The sequence below is a fragment of the Trachypithecus francoisi genome, unplaced genomic scaffold (genome assembly GCF_009764315.1).
Source record: "Trachypithecus francoisi isolate TF-2019V2 unplaced genomic scaffold, Tfra_2.0 Lachesis_group3, whole genome shotgun sequence".
Taxonomy (NCBI): Eukaryota; Metazoa; Chordata; class Mammalia; order Primates; family Cercopithecidae; genus Trachypithecus; species Trachypithecus francoisi.
Window position 1 is genome coordinate 53,294,912 of NW_022681468.1, and position 23,609 is coordinate 53,318,520.

Here is a 23,609-nt window from a genome sequence, read left to right on the forward strand (position 1 = left end):
GAGTCTAAGCTGATGGGAGGGCCCTCCCCCAAGTGTCTTTTTACTGTTTTATTCTCCTTCTTGTAATAGACCACCTTTTCCCTCCTGCCAGAAAAGAACAGTGAGAAGCTGGCTTTCTGCTTTTATGAATCTACCTGTTATTCTGTTTACTGTGGCCGCCAGATGCTTCAAGTAGGAGCTAAAAGAAGGTATTTCCAATCCCAGCTATCAAGTTAATGCTCCCACATCTAAGTCAATGGAACAAGGGTCTATTAAGCCCTTCCTGTATACTTTATGTTTGAAGAGATAATAGCCAGAGAGCTCAGAAAGAGTGCATCACAAGTGTTTGCGCTGATCTGACAGTAGGTGTTCTTCTTTCCTCTCCTCTGTTCATTCCTGGCTTGAAGTGCAGCAGAAAGGGCTGGAACTCTGGCTCACTGGCCACTAGCCTGTGACACCAGATACCTGGTTTTCTTCCTATTGGTGCTGTGACGCTTGAATGAATGACTGAATCTCACTGAGTCAGAGTTTTGTCACACAAAAATGTGGAGATTAGATTACAGGACTTCTCAGACTCTTTCCAGTACTACAAAGCTACGAGTCTGTGAAATAAGGGAGAAAATGTAAGAAACACATGTAGACTGAATCCATAATGATGCCCAAGGATACCTAATGCTCAGGATTCTTTCTGAGTCAATTGATAAATGTACCTGTTTATTCAATATACAGAATAAAAATTAAAGAAATGGCTAGTTTTCTTTTATTGAGACAAGGTCTCACTCTGTGGCCCGGGCTGGAATGCAGTGGTGCAATCAAAGCTAACTGTAGCCTAAAACTCCTGGGCTCAAGCAATCCTCCCTTCTCCACCTCCCAAGTAGCTGGGACTACAGACACGTACCACCATGCTCAGCTAATTTTTTGCAAATGACACTTTTAAAGGACAATTTAGAAATGTGGAGATGTTCCTAAGGTTCTAGAGCATATGGCATAATGATGTTAAGTACTCAGGTTTTGAGTCAGCCTACTCAGGTTCAAATCTCAGTCTCACTACTTAGTAGCTGTGTGATCCAGCCCAGTTTCTTTCTCTGAGCTCATACATATAAAGTGGGATAATACTATTCTCCCCAAGGAGTTGCTAGGAGGATTAAATGAAATAATGGATGCATGCCTGGGCCATGAAACATTTGACAAATGTTATATGTTACCACCACTACTACTACTACTATTACTACTAATACTACTACTTATAGTGCACAGTGAATGATTACTCCAGAAGTATTTACAGCAATGGATGGTGCTGAAGAGAAGAGACAGTTGTGGTGGACAGACCAAAGCACCTAACTTCACATCCAAAGTCCAAGGTTTTAGGTAAAGATAACACAAAAGTAAAGAATGTGTTCACAATCAAAATTCCATCATGAAAATTATATAAGGTACTGCCCCACAAAGATATTAATGCCTATCTCTTAAGGGCGGTGGAATGAGTTACATGAGATAATGCCTGTGAGTCCTGCATTGTAAACCGTGAACTCCTCTACAAATGTAAAGATTGTTCTAATCTAGGAAGAGTATGAACCAAAACCTATAACAGCAGTCTTTCTAAAATGAGACTGCTGTTTGTCTGACAGGCTGAAATACTTCGCATTTTTTTTTTTGGAATGACTGGGGGTTATCTTCATGGACATCAATTACTAACAAATAGAATGTCCCTATTCATCGTGCTCTGCTGTTTTAACTTGCTTTCATATACATGACCTCCTTTCATTCCCATGACCTGAAAGGTACAGAGGGGATTTGTTCCCATCCTGATCCTATCCCAGTTCTTCCTTCATAGCTGCCGTGATCTGGCCTCTGCTCCCATTTTTCTTTCCAAGTGGTGATTATTGGAAACAGACATAAGAATAATATCAAACACTTATCTTGAATTCTAGGTCAAAGGGTGCCTTTGAGCAAGGAAGGGGCATATTCAGGAATTTTAGAAGGCTTAATGAGCAGCAGCTGACCTCAGAGAGACTAGAGTGTGTGGACTAAGCAGGGATGGATTCAAATGCAGTGGTGAAGGAGTGTCATATCCTGAGAGCAAAGGTGGTGAGACCTCTGCCTGTATTTTGGCAGTGAGAGTGAGAAGCAGGCAAGACACTTTGCAGGAAGTAAATCTATGAACTTTATTTCTTCCACAAATGTTTATTGAACATTTACCGGGAGTCAGGTATTGTGCTAGGGGCTGGAAAAATATTGGGGGGGGGGAGGGTAAAACAGACAAAATCTTCATCTCTGTGAATTTATGATCTGTGGATGTCAAGTAACTGGATGTCAATGAGAGGGAAAGCGGGAAGTCAAATGGCTAATTCCAGCTTGGCTGGCAGGGGAAATAGTGGTGCATTGGGCTGCACTGGAAGGCAGGAGGAAGACTGGGTTTGTGGGAAGATTGACACATTTGGTGTTCAGCACAATAAAGTTGAAGAACTAATATCAAAATACTTTTCTAAAACGAAATGAGTGCTGGATTAAACTCAGGTTTTGTGGCTGGCACCAAGTGACCTACATGGTGTTATACGGTGACTCAAAGTCTACTTAAAGCAGCACCTAGTTTGACTGAAAATCCACTTAGTCCTGGTCCCATATTTTAGGAGGCATTTTTCTTGCAAATCTTACATGAGAAAATTTATTTAAATAGTAGACAATGTCTTTGAGTATAGCTTTACAAAAATGTACTGAAATGTATATCAAGTTGATTTTTCTCATAAAGACCTTCTATAAAAGTTGAAAGCACTACTCAGGAGGCTGAGGTAGGAGATTTACTTGAGTCCAGGAGTTCAGAACAGGCTGGACAACATAGCAAGACTCCATCTCCTAAAAGAAAAAGTTGAAATTATAAAATTCTAACTCAGTCAAGGTATTTTTGGGAGTGGTAAAATAATGCAATCCAAGTAAATTATTTTCTCGTGATTTCACTTAATACAGGAATGTAGAGAAATGGTATGTCCCTTAGGTTGTGTCTCAACTATCAGGTGTGTCCAGGAAACCATTGTTAAGGGCTGGGTTGTAGTTCATTCCTGGCCAAATTCTCTGGCTGGTGCCTGATATAGCAATATTTAGTGTGGTTCACAGGAAGCACCGTAGGCCACAGATGTGCAATAACAGAGTTGACGTATTATTGGGAAAACTTAGGAGCCTTGCTTTTTCCTTCTACTTCCCTAGAAGTAGGGCCAAGCCAGGGATCATTCTACTTCCTCACAGATGTAGGCCACAGAGATGGTAAGATCATATTTTTCCCCCTACAAAAGTACTGAATCATTTTGACTCTTAAGGAACTTGTTTAAATATCACTGCTTTGCCACATAAACTATAAAGATCATTTTATCTTGAAAAAATATTGAAAGTTGGTTCAACCAATCAGTACCAAAGAAAAACCCATTTTTAAGGTGTCTAGAGAACAGTTGATCCCAACCTTGGCTACACTTTGAATCACCTGGGGAACTTTATAGTCTACTGATGCCTGAGTCTCACCCCTGGAATTCTGATTTAATTGGTCTGTGGTATTGTCTGGGCTTTGAGAGTTTAAAAACTTCCCCAGGTGATTCTGATCTGCAGCTATGGTTGAGAACTACAGCTGTTTCTGAGATCTGCTCAGGCTTCTTGGTAGTAAAACCATGGCATCTGCACAGAGGAAAGGGCTCTTTTTCCATCTTACTTTGGCAGTGGAAATGCACCCTATGCAACTCCTGGGGTATCTTTGTCTATTAATCTTTGTGTCTGATATGAACATTCTACTTTTTGGGGGTCTACCTACGTCAGTGGAATCAAAGACTGGGGTGATTTTGTAGTCTTCACATTTCTCTTCATTTATTTGTTATCATTGTAATTTCTAATGTTCATACTTTGAGTATTTCTGATTCATTTTGGGGATCACAATCATTCTGAATGGCTAATGAACCAGGTTTCTGTACCAGATTACTGAAGCATAACTATGTTTATGTGTGTGTGACCCGTTGGGGCCATTGATATCTTACTTCAGCTAGTACTAGTTGTTATAGCCTGAGCAAGCCACTCAAATTCTCAGAATCTCATTTTCCTTATCCTGTAGGTTATTGTAAGGATTGCAAATAATATGTTATAGTGTCTACTGCATAATAAATACTCAATACATTATAGCTATTATTATCTCCAAATCTAGATTGCGAGCTCTAAGGGTATGAGGTCATGTTTCCTATACAAATTTTAGATATTTATAATTTTCTAGGCATTTACGAGATGGTATTCAATACAGATAATACAATTCCAGCTTTATAAATCATAGAGAATACTAGACAGAATTCTTTCATCAGATTGGCAGATTTAGACGTATAGTCTAGGACCATGTTACTAAGTAAGGTAATTGGTCAATCAGAACCTCAGCTCTATAGTTTTAAGTGGTTAAGAGCCTGGGTTCTAGAATCAAACTTTGTGGGTTTGCTTTTTTGTGTGTGGAATAGAGATGGGGTCTCACTGTGTTGCCCAAGCTGTCCTTGAACTCCTAGGCTCAAGCAATCCTCCTGCATTGGCCTCCCCAAGTGCTGGGTTTATAGGAGTGAGCCACCATGCTTGGCTGACCTCCTGGGTTTGAATTCTGCCTTCCATTCTCACTGGCTGGGTTCTTGATCAAGTTACTTAATCCCTCTTAGCTTAGTTTCCTTATCTGCAAACTGGGCATGTTCCTTGGATGAATGAAATATTGCACATATTGCATGCACAGTGCTTAACCAGAGCATACTACATTATAAAATTTCAATTAAGGCTTGCTTATTATTATTATTGGCTTCATTCACATTGTTCTGACTCATGCATCAATTTCCAGAGGAGGTAACCGTGGCCAGCAGATCACATGCAATAGAAATGAGGTATCACCATTTCATAAGAAGCAAAGCATGTCTAGGAAAGAAGCACAGAAGAAGCCAAGGACAACAGCCTCTGGAAACTCAGTGGTGGTCACTACCAAATGGAGACAGCACATACTGGCATCACTCTTGGGCAGTCACCGAACTCATTAGAAGTTGACCAGCCCTTATTTATTCAACATTGTGTAAGGTAGCTATTAGAGTCTTGAAGGAAGTGAAAAGCAGTACCTTTGAGGAACTACAGTCTGGGTGGGAAGAGAAGTCTTCGTGAAGAAGATGGTTGTTCATGTTATATTATTAAGTGCTAAATTGTGTGGTTCAGCCTGTTCTTTCAGTAGGAGTTACAAGAGGGGAGACAGCAATGCTGGCCTTTCTGCACTATTCTTTCTGGAGGATAATAATGCCATTAGCAATAACATTTTCAAACATAATTATCAGGGAAGGTATCTCTTTGCTAACATAAAAGCCAAACCATTTAATCTCCACTTTTCAGCAACAGTGCAAAATGTAACAAATATGTGAAGAATCAGGGAGTGGATTATTCAGGAAATAAGTACAGGAGTTATGAAAGATTTTTTTAGAGGACGTATTTCCTAATTCAAATCACCAAGAGTTTACTGAACAGCCCTTCTGTAACAGATAGGCACTGTGCTAGACCCAAGAGATGGAGAATGAGGAAGATACAGTCCTATCCTCAAGGGTTGGCTCGTATTCCACTGACTATGTGGGACTGTCAGGTCTCAGGACATTTCTAAGGCCCTTTTCTTTTCCTGTGCTCATGGTAAAAACAGTCTGAAATCGAGAAACTGAGGAGGTAAGAGGGCATAAGGAAAAAAGCAGTAAATAATGTATCATTCCATGAAAACTACCCTTGAAGAGAGTGGAGGGGACAGACATAAATAGACCATTTCAGCCACATAAGTGAGGAGCTCGGACAGGGATGTGCCCGGGTATTGTGCACGCGCTGGGGGAGAGGTTCTCTGCGGAAGCTGGAACTGAGAGAGGCTGCCAATGTGATGTGATGTCTGAACTGAGTACTGAAGGGAATGAGAAATCATCAGAAGATGGGAAGGGTGTTCCAGGCAAGGAACAGCCTATGCAGAGGCTCACCAGGGTCCAGCCGCTTGTGTGGGTGGTGACCTGGAAGTAGCTCATCATTGCTAAGATGTCAGGCAGGCAAGGGCGGAAGGTGACAGACAGAAGCCAAGCCACAAAGGGCTTTCCCTGCTGCACAGCTTTAGCTTTCCCCAAAGGGAGATCCATGTGGTGGACAGATGTGGTTTTAGATATACATATGTAGAGAAAGAATTGAGGGAAAGACTTGATCATGAGGAGTGGGTGCTATTGCATGCATCAGTGGACTCAGCATATAGGGGTCTGTTTGCTCACATGCCAAGGAGTCACGTGATGGCAGATACTGACTGACTCAGATACTCAGCTCCCCTCTGTGTTTTTGCCTGGCCATGCTTTTGTTCTCACTGTTGTACCTCATAGTCAGAAAATGGCTGGCCAAGCTCAAAACTCACCTCTGTGTTTAAGGTAGCAAGAATGGGGAAAGATACAATTATTTCCTTTAATCACCAACACAAAACCCTTCCAGAAATTCCCAGACTTTCATGGGATGTCTGGAAGTTAGATCAGGACTATACCAAACAGCCACCTTTGGCTGCAAGAAAGGCTGAGAAAGTAATAATCTTGCTTCTATAGTGCTGGAGCCAGGGAGAAGGAGGTTGGAACTAAGGGTTGAAGAAGTGAACCTATCATTTCTGCCACAAAAGCTAGCAGGTGAGAGTTGGTGAGGACCTGAGACAGGACAATGGTAATCGAGAAAGGGTGAATATTGTTGCCATGGACTGAAATGGAAAACTCAGAAATACTGAGTATTGAATCCAGTTATGCTAGATGAAGGCTTAGGTATTGTTCCAGGGAGATGTTCAGCAGGGAGTTGGATGTTAGTTTTAAACTTAAGTGAAGGCTCGGGCCTGGGGATATATTTGAGAGTCATTAGAGCATAAATGGGAAGCTGGGCCATCAGAGGAGTCAAGACACTCAAGGATAGCATGACATGAGAAGAGCAGTAGGCCGTGGTCATGCCATATATTTAGACATTGGAAGCAGAGAATGAGAAACTCACAGGAGATATTACCACAAAATGGCCAGAAAAGTCAAGGAAGTAGAGAATTTCTAGAAATGAGTGGTCAGTAGGATCAGAAACAAAAAGACCCAGTAAGATAAAAACTAAAAACTACCTATAGCATTTGGTAATATGATTTCACTGTTGGTCTTTGCCTGAGCAGTTCAGTTATGGGGTTGGGAAGATTATTTTTGCCGTGGAAAGAAGGAGGCAGGAAGTATAAATTCCTTTCCAGTAGAGTTTTTGAAAGTAAGATAAATAAAACTAAAGCAACCAATAAGTAGGGAAATTTGTTTTTTATTTTTTTGGGTAAGACTGGGCAGAGGGGATTTAGAGGCAGAGGGGATTTAGAGGCAGAGGGGAAAAGGCCAACAGGGAGGGAAGGGTTGAAGTTATAGGAGACTGTATCACTATAAGGGTGAAAGGCATTATCATGATTGGCTTCCACCCATCTTAGGGCATCTGCCAGGGCTGAGGAAGCAACCCACCATTCCCGGGCTTATTGCACTCTTTACCTGCACAACATGGGGTTTCTAAAACCAAAAAAAGAGGGGACGGCTGTTGGGAGAGCTTCCAATAGTGTCTGCCACACCAACCTTCTCTCTGCTTAAAAATGTTACAGCAGAACTGCATCTGCAGTGATTCGTATCAAAAGCTTGAACAGAGTCTTTTCATATTGCACATGTTAATTTAAATACTTTCTCACTTCATGGTTCTCCCTATGCCTAACCTACTTTCAATGAAGCCTGAGCCTGTGAAGACATACTAATTTGTTCAAATCTATTTTCTCTACATGCTAGCACACACACCCTGGAATTTAGTAAAATTATGTAAAGAATCATTGTGTGCAACAAGAACTGGGACATTTTCTGCCAAGCCCACCTCCAATACAAACATGTACACACACCCATCGGTTCTATACATAGAACTTGCTCTTAAATACCAAGATCTATTTGCCACACTGTGGAGCAAATGCTTTTCCATTCTCATGATTAAAATAACAGGAAGTATCATCATTCTTGAAGTCTTGGTATTTATAACAAAAATATAACCACAAAAAATATATAACTGTGGAGACTCTTGCTGAGGTCTATTGGCAAGGCATCTGGTAGCATCCTTGGCTTGATGAAAAGCTCTGCATCTAAATAATCTTACTTCTCAAGCAATGCGCCGATATACCCTGAGGATCCAATCCAAGAAGGCTAAAAACTGCTACAGAAGTCCTCTATAACCTCCAGTCTGAAAGGGGCCTCTGCCTCTTCAGCCAGTCTGGCAAGTCATGGAAATTCTACTCTTGCAAAGAGAGCTGTGGATACAAGCAAAGTATTTCTCCAGTATTTACTTTGACTGGTGAAAGAGCCACGGCAGATTTTTTTCCTTTCCCCCAAGACACAAAATGACATTTTAAAGGAGAAACCACTCTTGGTACCATAGCGTCTTTTAAAAATAATATCAGAATAAGTTCAAAGGCATGTCCTCTTAAGCACAGCTGTCCAAAGCCTCCTATTTCAGGGAGAATTCAGCCACTTTATGCAGACAGGAAAACAAGACTGTTCATTTTAGCGTCTTCTCTATTGGAACTATTTATCTGTACTCAGATCGCATCAGATTCAAAACTAGTGACATCCTCTTATGCTCTGTTTCCCCAACCAGATCATGAGCTCTCTAAGGTCAGGGGCCACATTTTGTACTCCTTTATTTCTTGCAGAGTTGTGTTTGTCATGCTGAACTTTCAGGAAATTGTTGTTGAATGGATGAATGAATGAAAGAATGAAAAAACAGGAGAGCAGTGGTAGGTGAGTTGCTAGGCAGCCTGGTAAAAAGGATTACAAGAATCAGGTCAGATTAGCAGGAAAGGTGGTGGAGGGGAAAGAATGTTGCGTTTTGAGCCAGCAGACATGGGTCCTCGTCCCAGGCTGGCTTGCTCGTTTTCACTAATTCAACAAACATTTCTTACACTTCTGATGAGCCAGGCAGGCATTGTGGCAGACACTGAAGAAGACAGAATCCCTGCCCTCCAGGGGTGGTGGTGGTGGTGGTGAGGGAAGCATGTGGAGATCAGGATTATGGGAGACATGTGTGATAGGAGGTATGATCATGGCAAGCACAGGGCACATGGAAGCCAGGAGAAAGGGCCTCTAAATCAGACTGTGGATTCCAGGAAAGCCCGGTCCACCTGAAAGGAAAAGACAGAGGCACAAAATATAACAAAACGTTTACTTGAGTCAGAGTGAGGACAGTTGCCTGAAGACTTAGACCCAAGTAACCTTGGATATGAGCTTCATGCTGCCTTTATTACAAGCAGGTTTTTTACAGGCATAAAAGGGGAACAGGGAGTAGGCTGATACAAAATTGCTTGACAGGAATTCACATTGGTTTACAGAAATAACATTGCTCACTGATTGGCTATGCACTGTTAAGCTATAGGCTATGAGGTATAGTGTCCAATGTGACATTATTAGGTTAATGTATAGCTACTTGTGGCAATAGCAAGCAGTTTCAAGGATGAATACATAGCTCAAAAGGGGGCAGTAGTGTTACTGGAAAGGGTTCCTGATCCAGACCCTAAGAGAGGGTTCCTGGATCTGTTGCAAGAAAGAATTTGGGATGAGTCTACAAAGTAAAGTGAAAGTGACTTTATTAGACAAGTAAACAAAAGAATGGCTCCTCCACAGGCAGAGCAGTGGCATGGGCTGCTTGACTGATTATACTTATGGTTATTTATTGATTATATGCTAAATAGGGGTGGATTATTAATGAGATTTTTGCAAAAGATGTGGAGAGTTCTTTTCTTTTCCCAGATTCCTGAAGGAGGAGGTTTTGATTCAAGTCTTAGAGATGAGAAGGTGTTGGCTTGAAATTGACCAAGAAATCTCACTGTAGGTAAAAGGACTTACCTGTGAGGATGTTGTATTTGAGAATTAAAGGCTCAGCTTCAGGTGAGACTTCAGATTGGCTGTGATGGGAGATGAATTTAGAGACATAGACTAGAGCTACTTTCCAAAGGGCCTTGCTACAATATAATTTAGTGGTTAGGAGTGCAGGTTTAGAGATCAGACAGAACTGGGTTCATATCTCAGCTCTGGTACTTACCAGCCATGTGATAATAACCGATTTTTTTAAATCCCATCTAAGCTTTAGTTTCCTTAACACAATGACTACCTGTTATCAGTTGTCTATTGCTGCATAACAAATTATCCCAAAACATAATAGCTTAAAGCAACACACAGCTTCTTCAGCTTCTGAAGCTGAAGCTTTAATTCTCAGTTTTGGTGGGTTTGGAATCCCACCAAAACTATAATTATAATCTAACCAAAACTATAATTCTCAGTTTTGGTGGGCCTGGAATCTGCACCTAGCTTAGCTGGGTCTTCTGCTTCAGGGTCTCTGGCAAGGCTGCAATCAAATGTCAGCCAGCGCTGAGGTATCATCTCAAGACCCAACTGGGGAAAGATCCATTTCCAAGCTCACTGACATGGTTGTTGGCAGAATTCAGTTCCTTGCTGACTGTTGGCCAGAGGCTGCCCTCCTCAGTTCCTTGCCATGTGGACCTCCCTGACATAACAGCTTGCTTCATCAAAATCAGTGAGAGAGAGAGAGAGTCAGCTAACAAGGGAGAAGCCACAATCTTAGCTTTCTTGTCATCACTATTGCCACACTATGTTTGTTAGAAGTCACAAGGCCAGTCCACACTCCCGGAGTAGGATTCATACAGGGGAATGAACACTAGGAAATGGGGATCATTGGAGACCATCTCAGAGTCTGCTTGTTCCAAAGCTTATAGCTTAGTACCACTAAATAAATGTTTGTTATTATTATTATGCTGAACTGAGACATAAAGTAAAACTACAGAGGGCCAGTAGTTTTATATCAGGGACTAACTTCAGATGATGTTGGGCAAGTCAAGTCATGTAATGTCTTTGAACCTTCATTTCATCCTCAGTCAAATAAATTTTTTTTTTTTTAATTTCTGACCCCAGAAAGAATGAGAAAACATATGTGCAAGCATAAATATATTTTTTGGAACATCAAATATACAATTCTCCACTTTGAGGAAGCAAACTGCTTTGGGCCAGTTTTCCATTTTGTGTCTCCTCTATGAGTCTCACAGTCTGATGTCTTCACGGTTTTTAGCGTTTGGTCCAGTGGGCCCATAGGAATAAACACCTACGAAGAGCAGTGTGTCTTTGGAGAGTCCTTGAAGGCATTTCCAAGGATTTGCTTTTTGATTTCTTCCTTTCTTCCTTCCTTTCTTTCTTTCTTTCTTTTTAAATATCTTTGCTTTTAAGGACCCCATGGGGGGCCTGGGAGAGAAAACAGACTATCTGGGAAATTTCAAGCTCTTGATAATAAAAATGGTAATAAAATCTCCTCCGGCTCCTGAGGCTTCGCAGAGGGGATGTTTATGGTGGATGGGGTTCCCCTTCTGCGCAGCTGGTTTCGAGGTTGTGCGGTTTCCAGTCCTGCGGAGCAGCTCAGGTTACCGCCTCCGTGGCCACGGGGGGAGGGCAGCTCCGACGGCCGCAGCAATGGGCAAGAGATCAGGGTCTTCCCATCCCCGCGCCTCGCCCATTTCTGCCTGGTGCCCAAACGGGATGCCTCATCCTACTCCCCAAACGGAGCGGATCACACACAGTTGCGTTTCATGGTCTTTCCTGCTGCGGTTTTCCCGGGGGCAGGTATTTCCAGCTGCTGGCCTTCAGCAAGGGGACAGAACTTAAGAGTCAGCCCTCTGACTTCGTACAAAGACTCGCTCCTCCTCAGGGCATATCTGGGTGGAGCGAAGCGGCCGAGGGGACCACGACAATGTCCCTTTGCTTCTCGGATCGATGGCCGGGCCTCCAGGGCCAGGGGCACCCGGGACCCCAGGGCAGGGCGCAAAGTTCATACCGCAACCCCGCCACCCGCCCGCGCCCTGCTAGCCTGTTGGGGCCAGAGCTCGCAGGCCAGCAGCCGCGGTCGTCCCCGCGGGGTCCCCTTGGCGCTGAGCTCATCTCCTGCAACGCCGCTGCCCCAGACCTTGCGGGCCATTGGGTCCCGGGGCTGGGGCTCGTCGGGGCTGCGGGGCAGCCCGGATGAGAAGATGACCCAGGAGCTCCCTAGGGGCGGAGTGGAAGGAGCAGCTCAGGGCAATCCTGGCCAGGAGCTTTTACCCCGCCAGCCGCGCTGCTCCCGCTGCCGCTCGCTGCCTTAGAAAACTTAACGAGAACCAGATGTGGTGGCCACTGCCGAACTTTCTCAGAGCCGGTGATTGGTCCCCAACCGAGGCCCTCAGCCAATTAGCGTGCTGGGTGGGCCTGGAGTCCCGCCCCGCCCAGTCGCCCGCGTAGATCCAGGTTCGAGGCTGGCGCGGCGCGGAGAGTGGGCTGGAGGCCGGGGCGGGACGCGCTGTGTAGCGGGGAAGCGCACGGCCGAGCGAGCATGGAGGGAGACCGGGTGGCCGGGCGGCCGGCGCTGTCGTCGTTACCAGTGTTGCTGCTGCTGCCGTTGCTGCTGTCGCGGGCCGCGGCGCTGCACCCAGACGAGCTCTTCCCACACGGGGAGTCGTGGGGAGACCAGCTTCTGCAGGAAGGCGACGACGAAAGCTCAGCCGTGGTGAAGCTGGCGAATCCCCTGCACTTCTACGAAGCCCGATTCAGCAATCTCTACGTAAGTTCAGCCCCCTCCTGGCACTTTTCCCGCAGCTTCTTCCCAGGGGTCGCTCTACGGAAACCCTGCCTCCAGAGGGGAGGAAACATCCCCCACGCCCGGAGCCCCCCAGCACCCTTGCGGTGGGACCCGGGCAGAGCGATGCCGCTGCCTGCCCCGCTGCTGAAGGAGAGCAAGAATTGTTCGCAGCCACGTACGCGCCCCAGGCAGAAAAGGTGGCGTTGCTAAGGGCGGCCGGCGGGCTTTGCAGTTAGGACCGCGAGAAGGCTGTGCCCGTCTGCGGAGCTGGGGTGTTCCCTCCTCAGACCTGGCAGCTTCCTCTCCGGGGACATGGGGCTCCGGGGTTTTGAGAGGAGTGAGCAGATAGGTAAAGGAGTTGTAGGGCGCCTGGACCTACTGCACCGCGGTTGGGGTAAGGGGAGGTGGGACAGTTGCAAAAGTTGCGCTTGTTTCCCTGAATCCAGACTCCCCCCAGCCGGTGGGGAAGGGGAGGCTTTTTGCCTAAGTCAGTTCCCTTCCCTCCCTGCGCGACAGGGTAGCGTCCTTGGACTTGAGCGACTGTCACCTTTTTGTCCCTGTCCTCTCCCAGGTGGGCACCAATGGCATCATCTCCACTCAGGACTTCCCCAGGGAAACGCAGTATGTGGACTATGATTTCCCCACCGACTTCCCGGCCATCGCCCCTTTCCTGGCCGACATCGACACGAGCCACGGCAGGGGCCGAGTCCTGTACCGAGAGGACACCTCCCCGGCAGTGCTGGGCCTGGCCGCCCGCTATGTGCGCGCTGGCTTCCCGCGCTCTGCGCGCTTTACCCCCACCCACGCCTTCCTGGCCACCTGGGAGCAGGTGGGCGCTTACGAGGAGGTCAAGCGCGGGGCGTTGCCCTCGGGAGAGGTAAGTGACCAGGGATATTTGACTGCTGAGGAAATTGAAGGATGGGCTTGAATTCTGGGACTGCAACCCAGGGACTGGCTCGGAGTTGTTTCTGAGCCTACTCTTGCACTGAACCTGATGTTGGAGGCAGCAGGGCTGGAGGCTTGGAAGTGAGGAAAGATATTGTCTCCAAGCATCTTTTTTTTTTTTTTGAGACGGAGTCTTGCTCTGTCGCCGGGGCTGGAGTGCAGTGGCCGGATCTCAGCTCACTGCAAGCTCCGCCTCCCGGGTTCACGCCGTTCTCCTGCCTCAGCCTCCCGAGTAGCTGGGACTACAGACGCCCGCCACCTCGCCCGGCTAGTTTTTTGTATTTTTTAGTAGAGACGGGGTTTCACAGTGTTCGCCAGGATGGTCTCGATCTCCTGACCTCGTGATCCGCCCGTCTCGGCCTCCCAAAGTGCTGGGATTACAGGCTTGAGCCACCGCGCCCGGCCCCAAGCATCTTCTGAGACCCTGGCAGGTGGTCACTCCATTGAGAAAAAAATTGCTTAGCGGATATGAGAGCGGGAGTGCAGATGTGGGAGCCCCTTTGAACATAAGGCAATTTACTGTTTGGTTGCTTATTTTTAGAACCATCTCTAAGTACACAAGTATTTCTAATTATATGTTCATTGAAGGGAAAAAAATCAGAAAATATAGAGAATTTTTAAAAAGAGAACAACCACTCATTTTCCTACCACTGATAAACATTTTTCTGTGTACATTTTCAGAGTTTTTTCTTCTGTATATCTTTATTGCTGTCCATTAACAATGATGAGTTTACACTACACGTACTGTTTTATAACTTGCTTTTTTCACAGAATAGTGTATTGTGAATATGTTTCAACGTCAATAAATGTATTTGTACAACGTCATTTATGATGATGCATACTACTGTATCCTGCTATTATCCTGTATAATACAGAAGGTTTACCACAGTTTACTCAACCAGTGTTCCCAGGGGCCATTAAGGCTTTTTCTGATTTTTCATTATTATAAATAATAGCATGAATTACTTTTTAAAAAGCTAAATCTTTGCACATGTTCTTAGTTGACATTCCAGGAAGTGCAATTGGTAAGTCAGAGAGGATGCACTTTTGGTAAAGTTCTTGATAACTTCTGCCTAATTGCCTTCCAGGTACCAGTTCACATGTTCCTTAGTTTATAGGAGTCTGCCCTCAATGTGCTTGACAGTCTCTAGCTGCGGAAAGTAAAAAATCCCAGGCTCCCGGGCTTTAGTCTTGTCATCAACATTTGAAGTCCTCCAAATGGATATGAGTGGGGCCAGGGTGGCTTGGTAAATGGCGAACTGCCTCATTCCTGAAGAAAGTAAGGGCCTTCCTTCTATGAAATTAGACCTGAATCTAAAATGCCATACTCCAAGGGCTGAAACCATATGATTCATCTCAATTTGAACTTACGGAAATGTTTCTTCACTATAGAAGGATGACACATGCCTACTGTAAGAGGTGCGGTTACGTGCCCATGTCACTGATCTCTATCTTGTAAGGATGCTGTGATATATATCTTTTATATGAGGACTCTTTATTTTTTTAATTTTTGAGGGTACATAGTAGGTGTATATATTTATGGGGTACATGGAATGTTTTGGTACAGGCATGCAATATGTAATAATCACATTTTGGAGAATGGAGTATCCATCCCCCCAAACATTTATCCTTTGTATTACACACAATCTAATTATACTCTTAGTTATTTAAAAATGTACAATTAAGTTATTATTGACTATAATAACCTGTTATCACAGGTTATAGTCATCCTGTTGTGCTATCAAATGGTAGGTCTCATTCATTCTCTATTTTTTTTTTTTTTTTTTTGGTATCTGTTAACTGTCCCCACCTTCCCCTGACCCCTACTACCCTTCCCAGCCTCTGGTAACCATCTGCTTACTCTCTTTGTTGCATAAGGACTCTTTAAATGCAAGGTTTTTGGAATTAAAACTTTTGTCTGGTCCTTTTTTGGGGGTGGGGGAGGTTTAGGGTAGAAAAGATTTGTAAATTCCAACTCTCTTTTACTTTTCTAATTAAAATCCACTTGCAGACATTGCCATGTGCTAGTTGGTTCAGAATGTTTCATGAAGAAAGGAGGATTCTGTTTGGATAGGGGATGTTCTTTCAGTTACCCGTGTTGAAGTTTCTTCTGGTATTTTAAAGAGCTCTGGAACTTGAGTTCTTGTTTTAATAGTTCTTTGGAGATAGATTTTGGCAAACAATGATGTAATTTGCTTGAAGGACTGAGTTCTACTTGGCCTTCTTAAATTTTGACTAACCTTATATTGCAAAGTTACTGGCAACTGGAAGATTCAAAGCAATGGCATCTTTGCCATTAAAAACAACGCAGTTGGTGCCCGTTTTCTCCATGGATATTCCTGTCAAGTGTGACCAGATGTTGCAGCTGATATTGCAGGAATGTCAAGGTGTAATTGTATCTGAAAAAAATGTGAACAAATAGTGTTTGTCAACTCAGTAAATCTGAGATTTCTTAAACTGTCATAGGTAGTTCACAGAGCAAAAAAGTTATGGTGTAGACCTTTGAAATACTTACCAATGGAAGACGTGGAGGACTAGTGTTTACTTTAGCTGTGCTTTTTTGGGGGAAAGAGGAGTGTTTTGTTTTTGTCATTTTAGGGATAGGGTTAGAGACAACTGAGTTATATAGATCTCTGTGGTGTGGGGAATGTTTTGTTTATCTGGAATTTCAGTTGGGTTGAAAGGGATAAAAAGAATGGATATTGAGAATGAGGTAGCAAGAGAGATTGTTCTGGGAGTAGGTTGAAAGAGATTGTTCTGGGAGTAGGTTGAAAGAGCTGGGCCCAGAGAAATGGATGAAAGAGTCACAGGCCGTAACATAAGACAGATGAGTGGAAGGTTGCCTGCTATGGTTGAATATCTGTCCCCTCTGAAAACTGTGTTGAAACTTAATCCTCAACGTGGCAGTATTGAGAGGTAGAGCCTTTGAAAGGTGACTGGGTCATAAGGGCTCTGCCCTCATGAATGGATTAATTTATTCATTCATGGATTACTGGATTATCATGGAGTGGGACTGGTTGCTTTATAAGAAGAGGAATTGAGACCTGAGCTAGCACATTAGCACACTCAGCTTTGTTGCCACGTGATGCCCTAAGTGCCTGGCACTCTGCAGTCACCACTGACCAGAAGGCTGTCACCAGATGTGACCTCTCAACTTTGGACTTCTCAGCCTCCATAACTGTAAGAAATAAATTCCTTTTCTTTGTAGATTACCCAATTTCAAATATTTTGTTGTAAGCAACAGAACACAAATTAAGACATTGCCCAATGGAGGCCTCCACGTGGTTGGGGACTGAGACATGTTGACTTGGTTCAAAGGTTGATAGTCATTGATGGAGGTGGTTGGATTTCACAGAGAAAATGAGAGGTAAAAGCAGGACTTTTTGTAGCTTTTTGACTTCTGGAGACGAGGTTTAGAAGAGGGGAGGTCTACAGCCTATGCAAGAGAGTTCAGCATGAGTCTGAGATATCACTGTGAAGATGAAGAGAATAGAGACATATATGGAAATTGGTTAATGCTGAACCATATATGGAAATTAGAAATGCTGACATTTTGCTGAAGAGTATCAGGAAGGATATAGTATTAGGGATGTGATAGTACTCAGCATTTGTCTTTGAATTTTTGGCAGGATCTGTAGGATTTAGTGCAGTAAAATAAATGAGAGACAGTCCTGCATGTGAGTGTCCTACAGGCAGTGGGAGATGAAGAACTACGCTAAGGAATGGAGGTTAGTGTTCACAGCAAACACTGGAGGCCAGACCCAATGATCCTACAGCTCTAGAGGACATGTGTTCCTGAGGAAGATGACAAAGAGAACTTTGTGACCCCTATAAGAGTCACCCTAATGCTTCATTTTCATTTTCATTTTGATAAGCCTCTATAGGCAAGCCCCTTGAAGAAAAGGATGTCACTATTCTGATTTTTGGCCAGATAGCTGCAGTTAATTAAATGAATTGCAAAAGTTAGAAATTCTTAGAGGGGTGTGTGTTATATGCATCAGCCTGACTCTGATGAGTGTCACTTCAACATTGATTGGGATGTCCTGGGAGGAAGAGTCAGGCTCTGGTTTCTGCAGAGGGCTCTGGCTTTTCTCTCTTTCTGATAACAGGGCCTGCAGCCACTCACCCTGATCCTCTCTGTGCTGCTCCTCTCCCGTGGAGGCCCCTCTCTCCTCTCTGGGATCCTGGGGGAGCTGGGAACCAGTGACTCGTTTGTCGGGTTTGGCAGCCCATCTGAGGGCTTCTCTTTGGAGACAGAGCCTGTGCGGCTCTTGCAGAGGCTTGTATCTAGGAATGCGAGGACCTTTCCTGTTTGGAAGCCAGTCAAGGAGTTTTTTGAGAGGGGGAGCCCTTCGAGACTTCATGAAGTGGGCTCTTTAGCAACTAGATGTAGAATTCTGTAGAACCAACCAAGAACTTTACAAGTGATGATTTAGTGTGTGGGTGGCTTTTAAACAGCCAAACTCCTTTGGCGTGTACTTTGGGATCATAAATTCTACTTAAAAGGAAGTTATTTCCTTCCTCTGATATTTGCCTATTTTGGTGGAGACAAAGCAATTAAATACTTGCCACCCATAATGAGTGTTCATCTCAAGGATAGTATATAGAAGATGTTGAGTAAATTTTAATTGAAATGAATTTGTTGGCTGGTTGGCTGAATGAATGAATAAAATAAAGTGCTAAATGCCCAGAGTGCACAGCAAAAAGCCAGACTCTCCTCTTCACAGCTCTGTTTACTTCTCTCGTCCCCCCTTCCCCATCCCCTTCAATTCTTCACAGTCTCTACAACCTCCTTATCTTATAGAATTTCTCTAAATTTAGAACATGGTTCTCTCCTGTTTCACATTTATTATGGGAGATCGGTGCCAGGAGCTTTGAAAGCTTAGCTTTTTACAATGGGTTTTTTTTCTTCTTTCTCGAGTACTTTTCTTTCCCTAGTAGATTTTTCTTTATTCTGACTAATGTACAACTCTGAAGTTATTGAGTCCACATTAGTTGATGATGTAGACTATCTTATGGATAGACATGAGGCAGAACAGCCTTTGTTTATATTTGGCAGTAGTGGCTTCCTAGCATTGAGAAGCTCTAAAAACATTTCTTGCTTTTTGTTTCTGGAAAAGTCAAGCTTTGCTGATGAACAATGAACAACTGGAACAATAACAAATATACTAGGCACCCTGTTACTTTGTGAATTGAATGAATGAAAGAAGCAAAGCAAGATGTTGTTTTTTTCTGGGTTAGAGAACTAAAAGAATGGCTGATTGTATTTTATTTGCTCTTGAAGAGTGTGTTACATCTATGTTTCTTTGTCCTATTAGGACAAAACCCTCAAAACCCTACCTTGAAATTAAACATTGAAAGGAAAAATTAACATTAGAAAAGAGCTAGCACCACAGTGGGAGTAGACTCAGAACAAAGGGAAGAGCCCATTCCTTCCTTGCTGTTTCCTTCAGTGAAATGTGATGTTCTTCTCTGTGCCCGAGTTTGTCTGTCTAGCAGAATGGGGAGGTAATGATACTTACCAGTAAATAATATTTCTAAGAGTCACATTATTTATGAAGTAAGTTGTGTTTTAAAAATACCTTTCCAGTTCCTTACTAAATTGTAAAAGCAGTGTGATTTAGTGAGAGAGAGAGTTTCAGAGGCCTAAACATAACACCTTTTTAGAGAATCAAGCACTGTTAACAGATCTTTAGGAGGAGTGGTCGCTGAATGAAGGTAAAGGCAAAAATCTCATCTTGTTGAAAACATGAGGGTAGACGGAATGTTAAGGAGTGATCCTATAAGGATCACTGAGTGTTGAATTGGCAGCGGATTCAGGCTCCTGGTCTCTCTCTGGTCTGTGTTGGCTCCTGCAGTGTTTATAACATTCACCGGCTGCCTCTGTGACACCTCCCAACCCCTACCCTGAGGTCCTAGACACACACCCCCGCCTTCTGTGGCCTCTACCACCTTCTCCAGTGACTCTCCTACAATTTCAACCATGACTGTTTCCCTGTCCTACACCGTGAGACTCTCCTGGGCAGAGTCTGTCCTTTGCTCCTTCGCATCCTCAGCATCAAGCATAATGTCTGGTGCTTAAGTAAACACTTGGCTGTTTGAATTAGTGTACAAATGAATAAATGAATGGTGTTTACAAACATATAAACAACTAACCAAGCATAATGAGGTGAATGCTCACTGGAGATGCTCATAAAGGCGTTACAGAGGTTCAGAGAACAGAAATTATTCTATAATCACAAACACCTCCGAGTGGCAGCATTTGAAGGTTAGGAGGGTTTCTAGGCACAGGGAACCATGAGCAAAGTGTAGAAGCATCCAAGGACATGGTGCAAATGGGGACTATTAAATAGTCTGACAAAGATGCAGTGGAACTGAGCCTGGGAGGGACGTATGCAGCCAGGTTACAACTCACCTTGAATGACATGTTGAGGAGGGGTTAGGGTGTCCTAGGGTGCGGGCTGTAGAGCTGGCTGGCCCACCACCACATACTTGCCACCTGACCTGAGGAATACCGTTAACCCCCTGTGTCTTTTTCTCGTCTGTGAAATGAGGATAACCCGATGCTCGTATGAAAGGGTAGGTGGAAGAGGAAAGAAAGTGAGGCTGTGAGACAGTAAGGAGGCCTTTTGACCAACTAGGCCTAACACAGTGCCGGCCCATAGTGGGCATAAATGGATGAATGGATAAATGAATGAATGAATGAATGAATGATGCCAACGAGAGATGCCGAGTGCCTAGGGTTATAAACTAGGGCAGTGACTGCAGGATGGACAAGTTAATTTTGCTGATTGCTCTTAGCGCTGAAAGAGGTTTGGATGAGAGAAGTTTGAAACCTTAAAAGTATATATTTTTAACCTACATTTTACCTATGCATATTTCAACTATTAATCTAAATTGACAAATGGTATTTGCAATAATCAGTAATATCACTTATGAAATTATATTAGTAACTTGAAGAGGAAATTTTAAAGAAGACGACATTTAAAAACAGTTTGGAGGAATCCTGAGAAAGGGGGAAATTCTTTGCACTTTATGGTGCTTTGCTTGCATTCTATTTCTTTCTTCATTTATTTGTCTTTTTTACAGGACATTTCTTTCTCTCTTTTTGTTTTTTTTCTCACAGCTGAACACTTTCCAGGCAGTGTTGGCATCTGATGGGTCTGATAGCTACGCCCTCTTTCTTTATCCTGCCAACGGCCTGCAGTTCCTTGGAACCCGCCCCAAAGAGTCTTACAATGTCCAGCTTCAGCTTCCAGCTCGGGTGGGCTTCTGCCGAGGGGAGGCTGATGATCTGAAGTCAGAAGGACCGTATTTCAGCTTGACTAGCACTGAACAGTCTGTGAAAAATCTCTATCAGTAAGTAACATTGAGCTGAAGCCCTTTCCTATTTGAATAGAAGGACTTTTAGGAGGTACCTGAGCACAAGTGACCATAGGACCATTAAATAATATCTTGGTGGCTTCTAAGCAAGGCATCAAGTCAAAACCGAGAAACTAGATTAAACCCTGGAAGGATCAAGTTCACCAAAACATAAAAGGTCCTTTATTTTTCCTGCTCTATTGGGCATAGATACTGGAAACAGAACAGTATGTGTGTATATTTGTAGAGCCACTGAGGCTTGATATGAAAAACATTGCTCTTGGAACCACATAAAAATACCCAGTCATAAACCGCCCAGTTTGAGGTTTTCTAGATTAATCATTTCACAGGAGGAAGCACTGTGATTTAGTCTTTTGGACAGATACTGTTAAACATTAAATTGAGTATTGTAATTTGCAGGAAAAATAACTAAGATGTATAGGTTTCCGGAAGTCTGAGGATGTCTCTCTGGCTTCATTACCTAAAGTGAATTGAACCCATTCCTTCGACTCATCAGTGTCTGCCCATAATGGGCATTTAGTAAATAGATGGATGAATGAATGAATGATCCAGAGGGCTTACTTAACTAGTGTAATAATAAGCTCTTCTGCATTTTGCCAGTACAGATAGTGCCAGTAGGATATTCATTGACTTCAGGTTTTTTGTGGGGGGCGTATGAGGGGGATAGGGGTGCCCTTGCTTTTATTCATTTCCTGAATACAGAAGCCAGACAGAATACATTGGTTACTTCCTGGCCTCCATTAACTGCTTCTCAGCTTCATTTAATCAGTTCTGGGTAGGTATAGAAACACCTTATACTTTTGCATGCCATCTGCTCTGCTCGGCTACCAGAATGAGATCACTATAGCCAGATTTGGTTACTCAGAGCTGACATTTATTGAAAACTTACTATTTGCCAAGTATCATGCTAAATACTTTCCAGATGTTATCTTAATTAAAACTCACAAGAATTGTAGGTTAGTACTACTGTTTTCCCAATTTTACAGAGGAACTTAGGGAAGTTAAATAAATTGCCTATGATCTCAAAGTTAAGTGATGAAGCCAAAATCCAAGCTCAAGTCTGGAGTACTGAACTACTTATTTTATCTTGTGCTGAGTCCTTCTTTCCTTTCCCATCCTTATGATCCACATTGGGCATCTTTAGGGCTCCATCTAGGCTGCCACTTAGTCTGGACTCTGGAGCAAATTCAGTTCCTTACTGTTCCTCCTCTGGTTCCACCCTCCTCTTCTACTTGGGAGCTCATAGATTTATTATTCCTCAGGCATTATAGAGAGGTGACAATGGCCAAGCACATGGAATACAAAGATTTCTAAGACACTAGTCCTGCACACCAGCAGCTTGTACCCTATTAGAGTTGATAGACAAATAGATCAACAATTACAGAGCTCTGGGTAAGTGCTGGCATCTACACAGGAGACAGGAGACAGTGGGGCCAAAAGGCCTGTGGCAAAAAGCAGTTGTGTTCCCTGAGCAGAGCTGTAAAGGTCTCTTGGAACTAATACCCACCATCATGTGTGACACACAAACACACAGACAGCATTTCCATCTAACCCCTTTCATGCCTTCCTTCGTTGTTATCTTTGATACTTCCCAGAAATCTCTGAATTGCTTGGCGAAAGCAGAGTAAGATATGGGGCCAAATGACTCACATATTTTTCTTTAGTGTAATCCATGCTTAATACAAACAGTAAAGCACAAACAATGCAGAATAATGTGAAATAAAAGAAAAAGTTACCCACAATCACTGCTTCAAGTGATAACGAGTGTTAATGGTCCTTCTCTAGAATTCAGGTATATACAAAACTTTTAAAACCAAAATGATTCTTTTGCTATATAAGTGGTGTTCTCACATTAATATCTTCTTATAGGGGTCTTTCAGTCAGATGTCTGTCTATATTACCATTTTAAGGTTATAAAACATTGTGTCATATATGTATGAAGACAGCTTATTAATGAACATTTCACATGTGTCTGATTTTTCTTGTTATAAATATCATTGCAGTAAACAGCATAATAAACATTGCTCACATTCTCATTTCTCCCTAAAATAAATTCTTAAAAGTGGAATTGCTGAGAAAGGGTATATGATTTAGCAGTGGTACATTTCAGATTGTCAAAGTTACCGGTCTTTTCCTTTCTGATTTTGGATCTTGGAGTTATTCTTAGGAAGAACTTCTGTACATCAAAGTCATAGAAATGTCCTTCAATATAATCTTCTATTCTACTTTTCATTATTTAAATTTTCAAAAATATACAGAAAAGTGGAGAGAATAACTAAATGAACACCCAAATGCCCATCACCTAGATTTATACATTGTAAACATTTTGCCATATTCATTTCTTTGTTTATTTAATTTTTTTTCTTTTCTTTTTTTTTTTTTTGAGACAGAGTTTTGCTCTTGTTACCTAGGCTGGAGTGCAGTGGCATGATCTTGTGCTCACTGCAACCTCCGCCTCCTGGGTTCAAGCGATTCTCCTGACACAGCCTCCCAGTAGCTAGGATTACAGGCGCCCACCACCACACCCGGCTAATTTTTGTATTTTTAGTAGAGACAGTATTTCATCATGTTGGCCAGGCTGGTCTCAAACTCCTGACCTCAGGTGATCCACCTGCCTCAGCCTC

General features: G+C 43.2%; 1 protein-coding gene and 1 long non-coding RNA gene across 6 annotated transcripts in view; one reads left to right on the top strand and one right to left on the bottom strand.

The window, feature by feature from the left end:
- Positions 1 to 12,178: 12,178 nt before the first annotated feature.
- The window catches only part of NID2 (nidogen 2), a 65,599-nt gene continuing 54,168 nt past the window's right edge, over positions 12,179 to 23,609 (top strand). For 4 of the 5 annotated variants that reach the window (XM_033188035.1, XM_033188036.1, XM_033188037.1 and 1 more), the window contains exons 1-3: positions 12,179 to 12,639; positions 13,229 to 13,534; positions 20,729 to 20,961. In XM_033188035.1, the coding sequence (XP_033043926.1) occupies positions 12,412 to 12,639; positions 13,229 to 13,534; positions 20,729 to 20,961 (767 nt within the window). In that variant the 5' untranslated portion in view covers positions 12,179 to 12,411. Of the gene's footprint in view, positions 12,640 to 13,228; positions 13,535 to 20,728; positions 20,962 to 23,609 lie in introns of those variants that run through there. The other variant, XM_033188040.1, reaches the window with a different exon arrangement.
- LOC117069649 overlaps positions 15,342 to 23,609 on the bottom strand; it is a 39,175-nt gene continuing 30,907 nt past the window's right edge. Inside the window, exon 3 of the long non-coding RNA XR_004431615.1 lies at positions 15,342 to 16,001. This is a non-coding gene — a long non-coding RNA (uncharacterized LOC117069649). The remainder of the gene's footprint in view (positions 16,002 to 23,609) is intronic.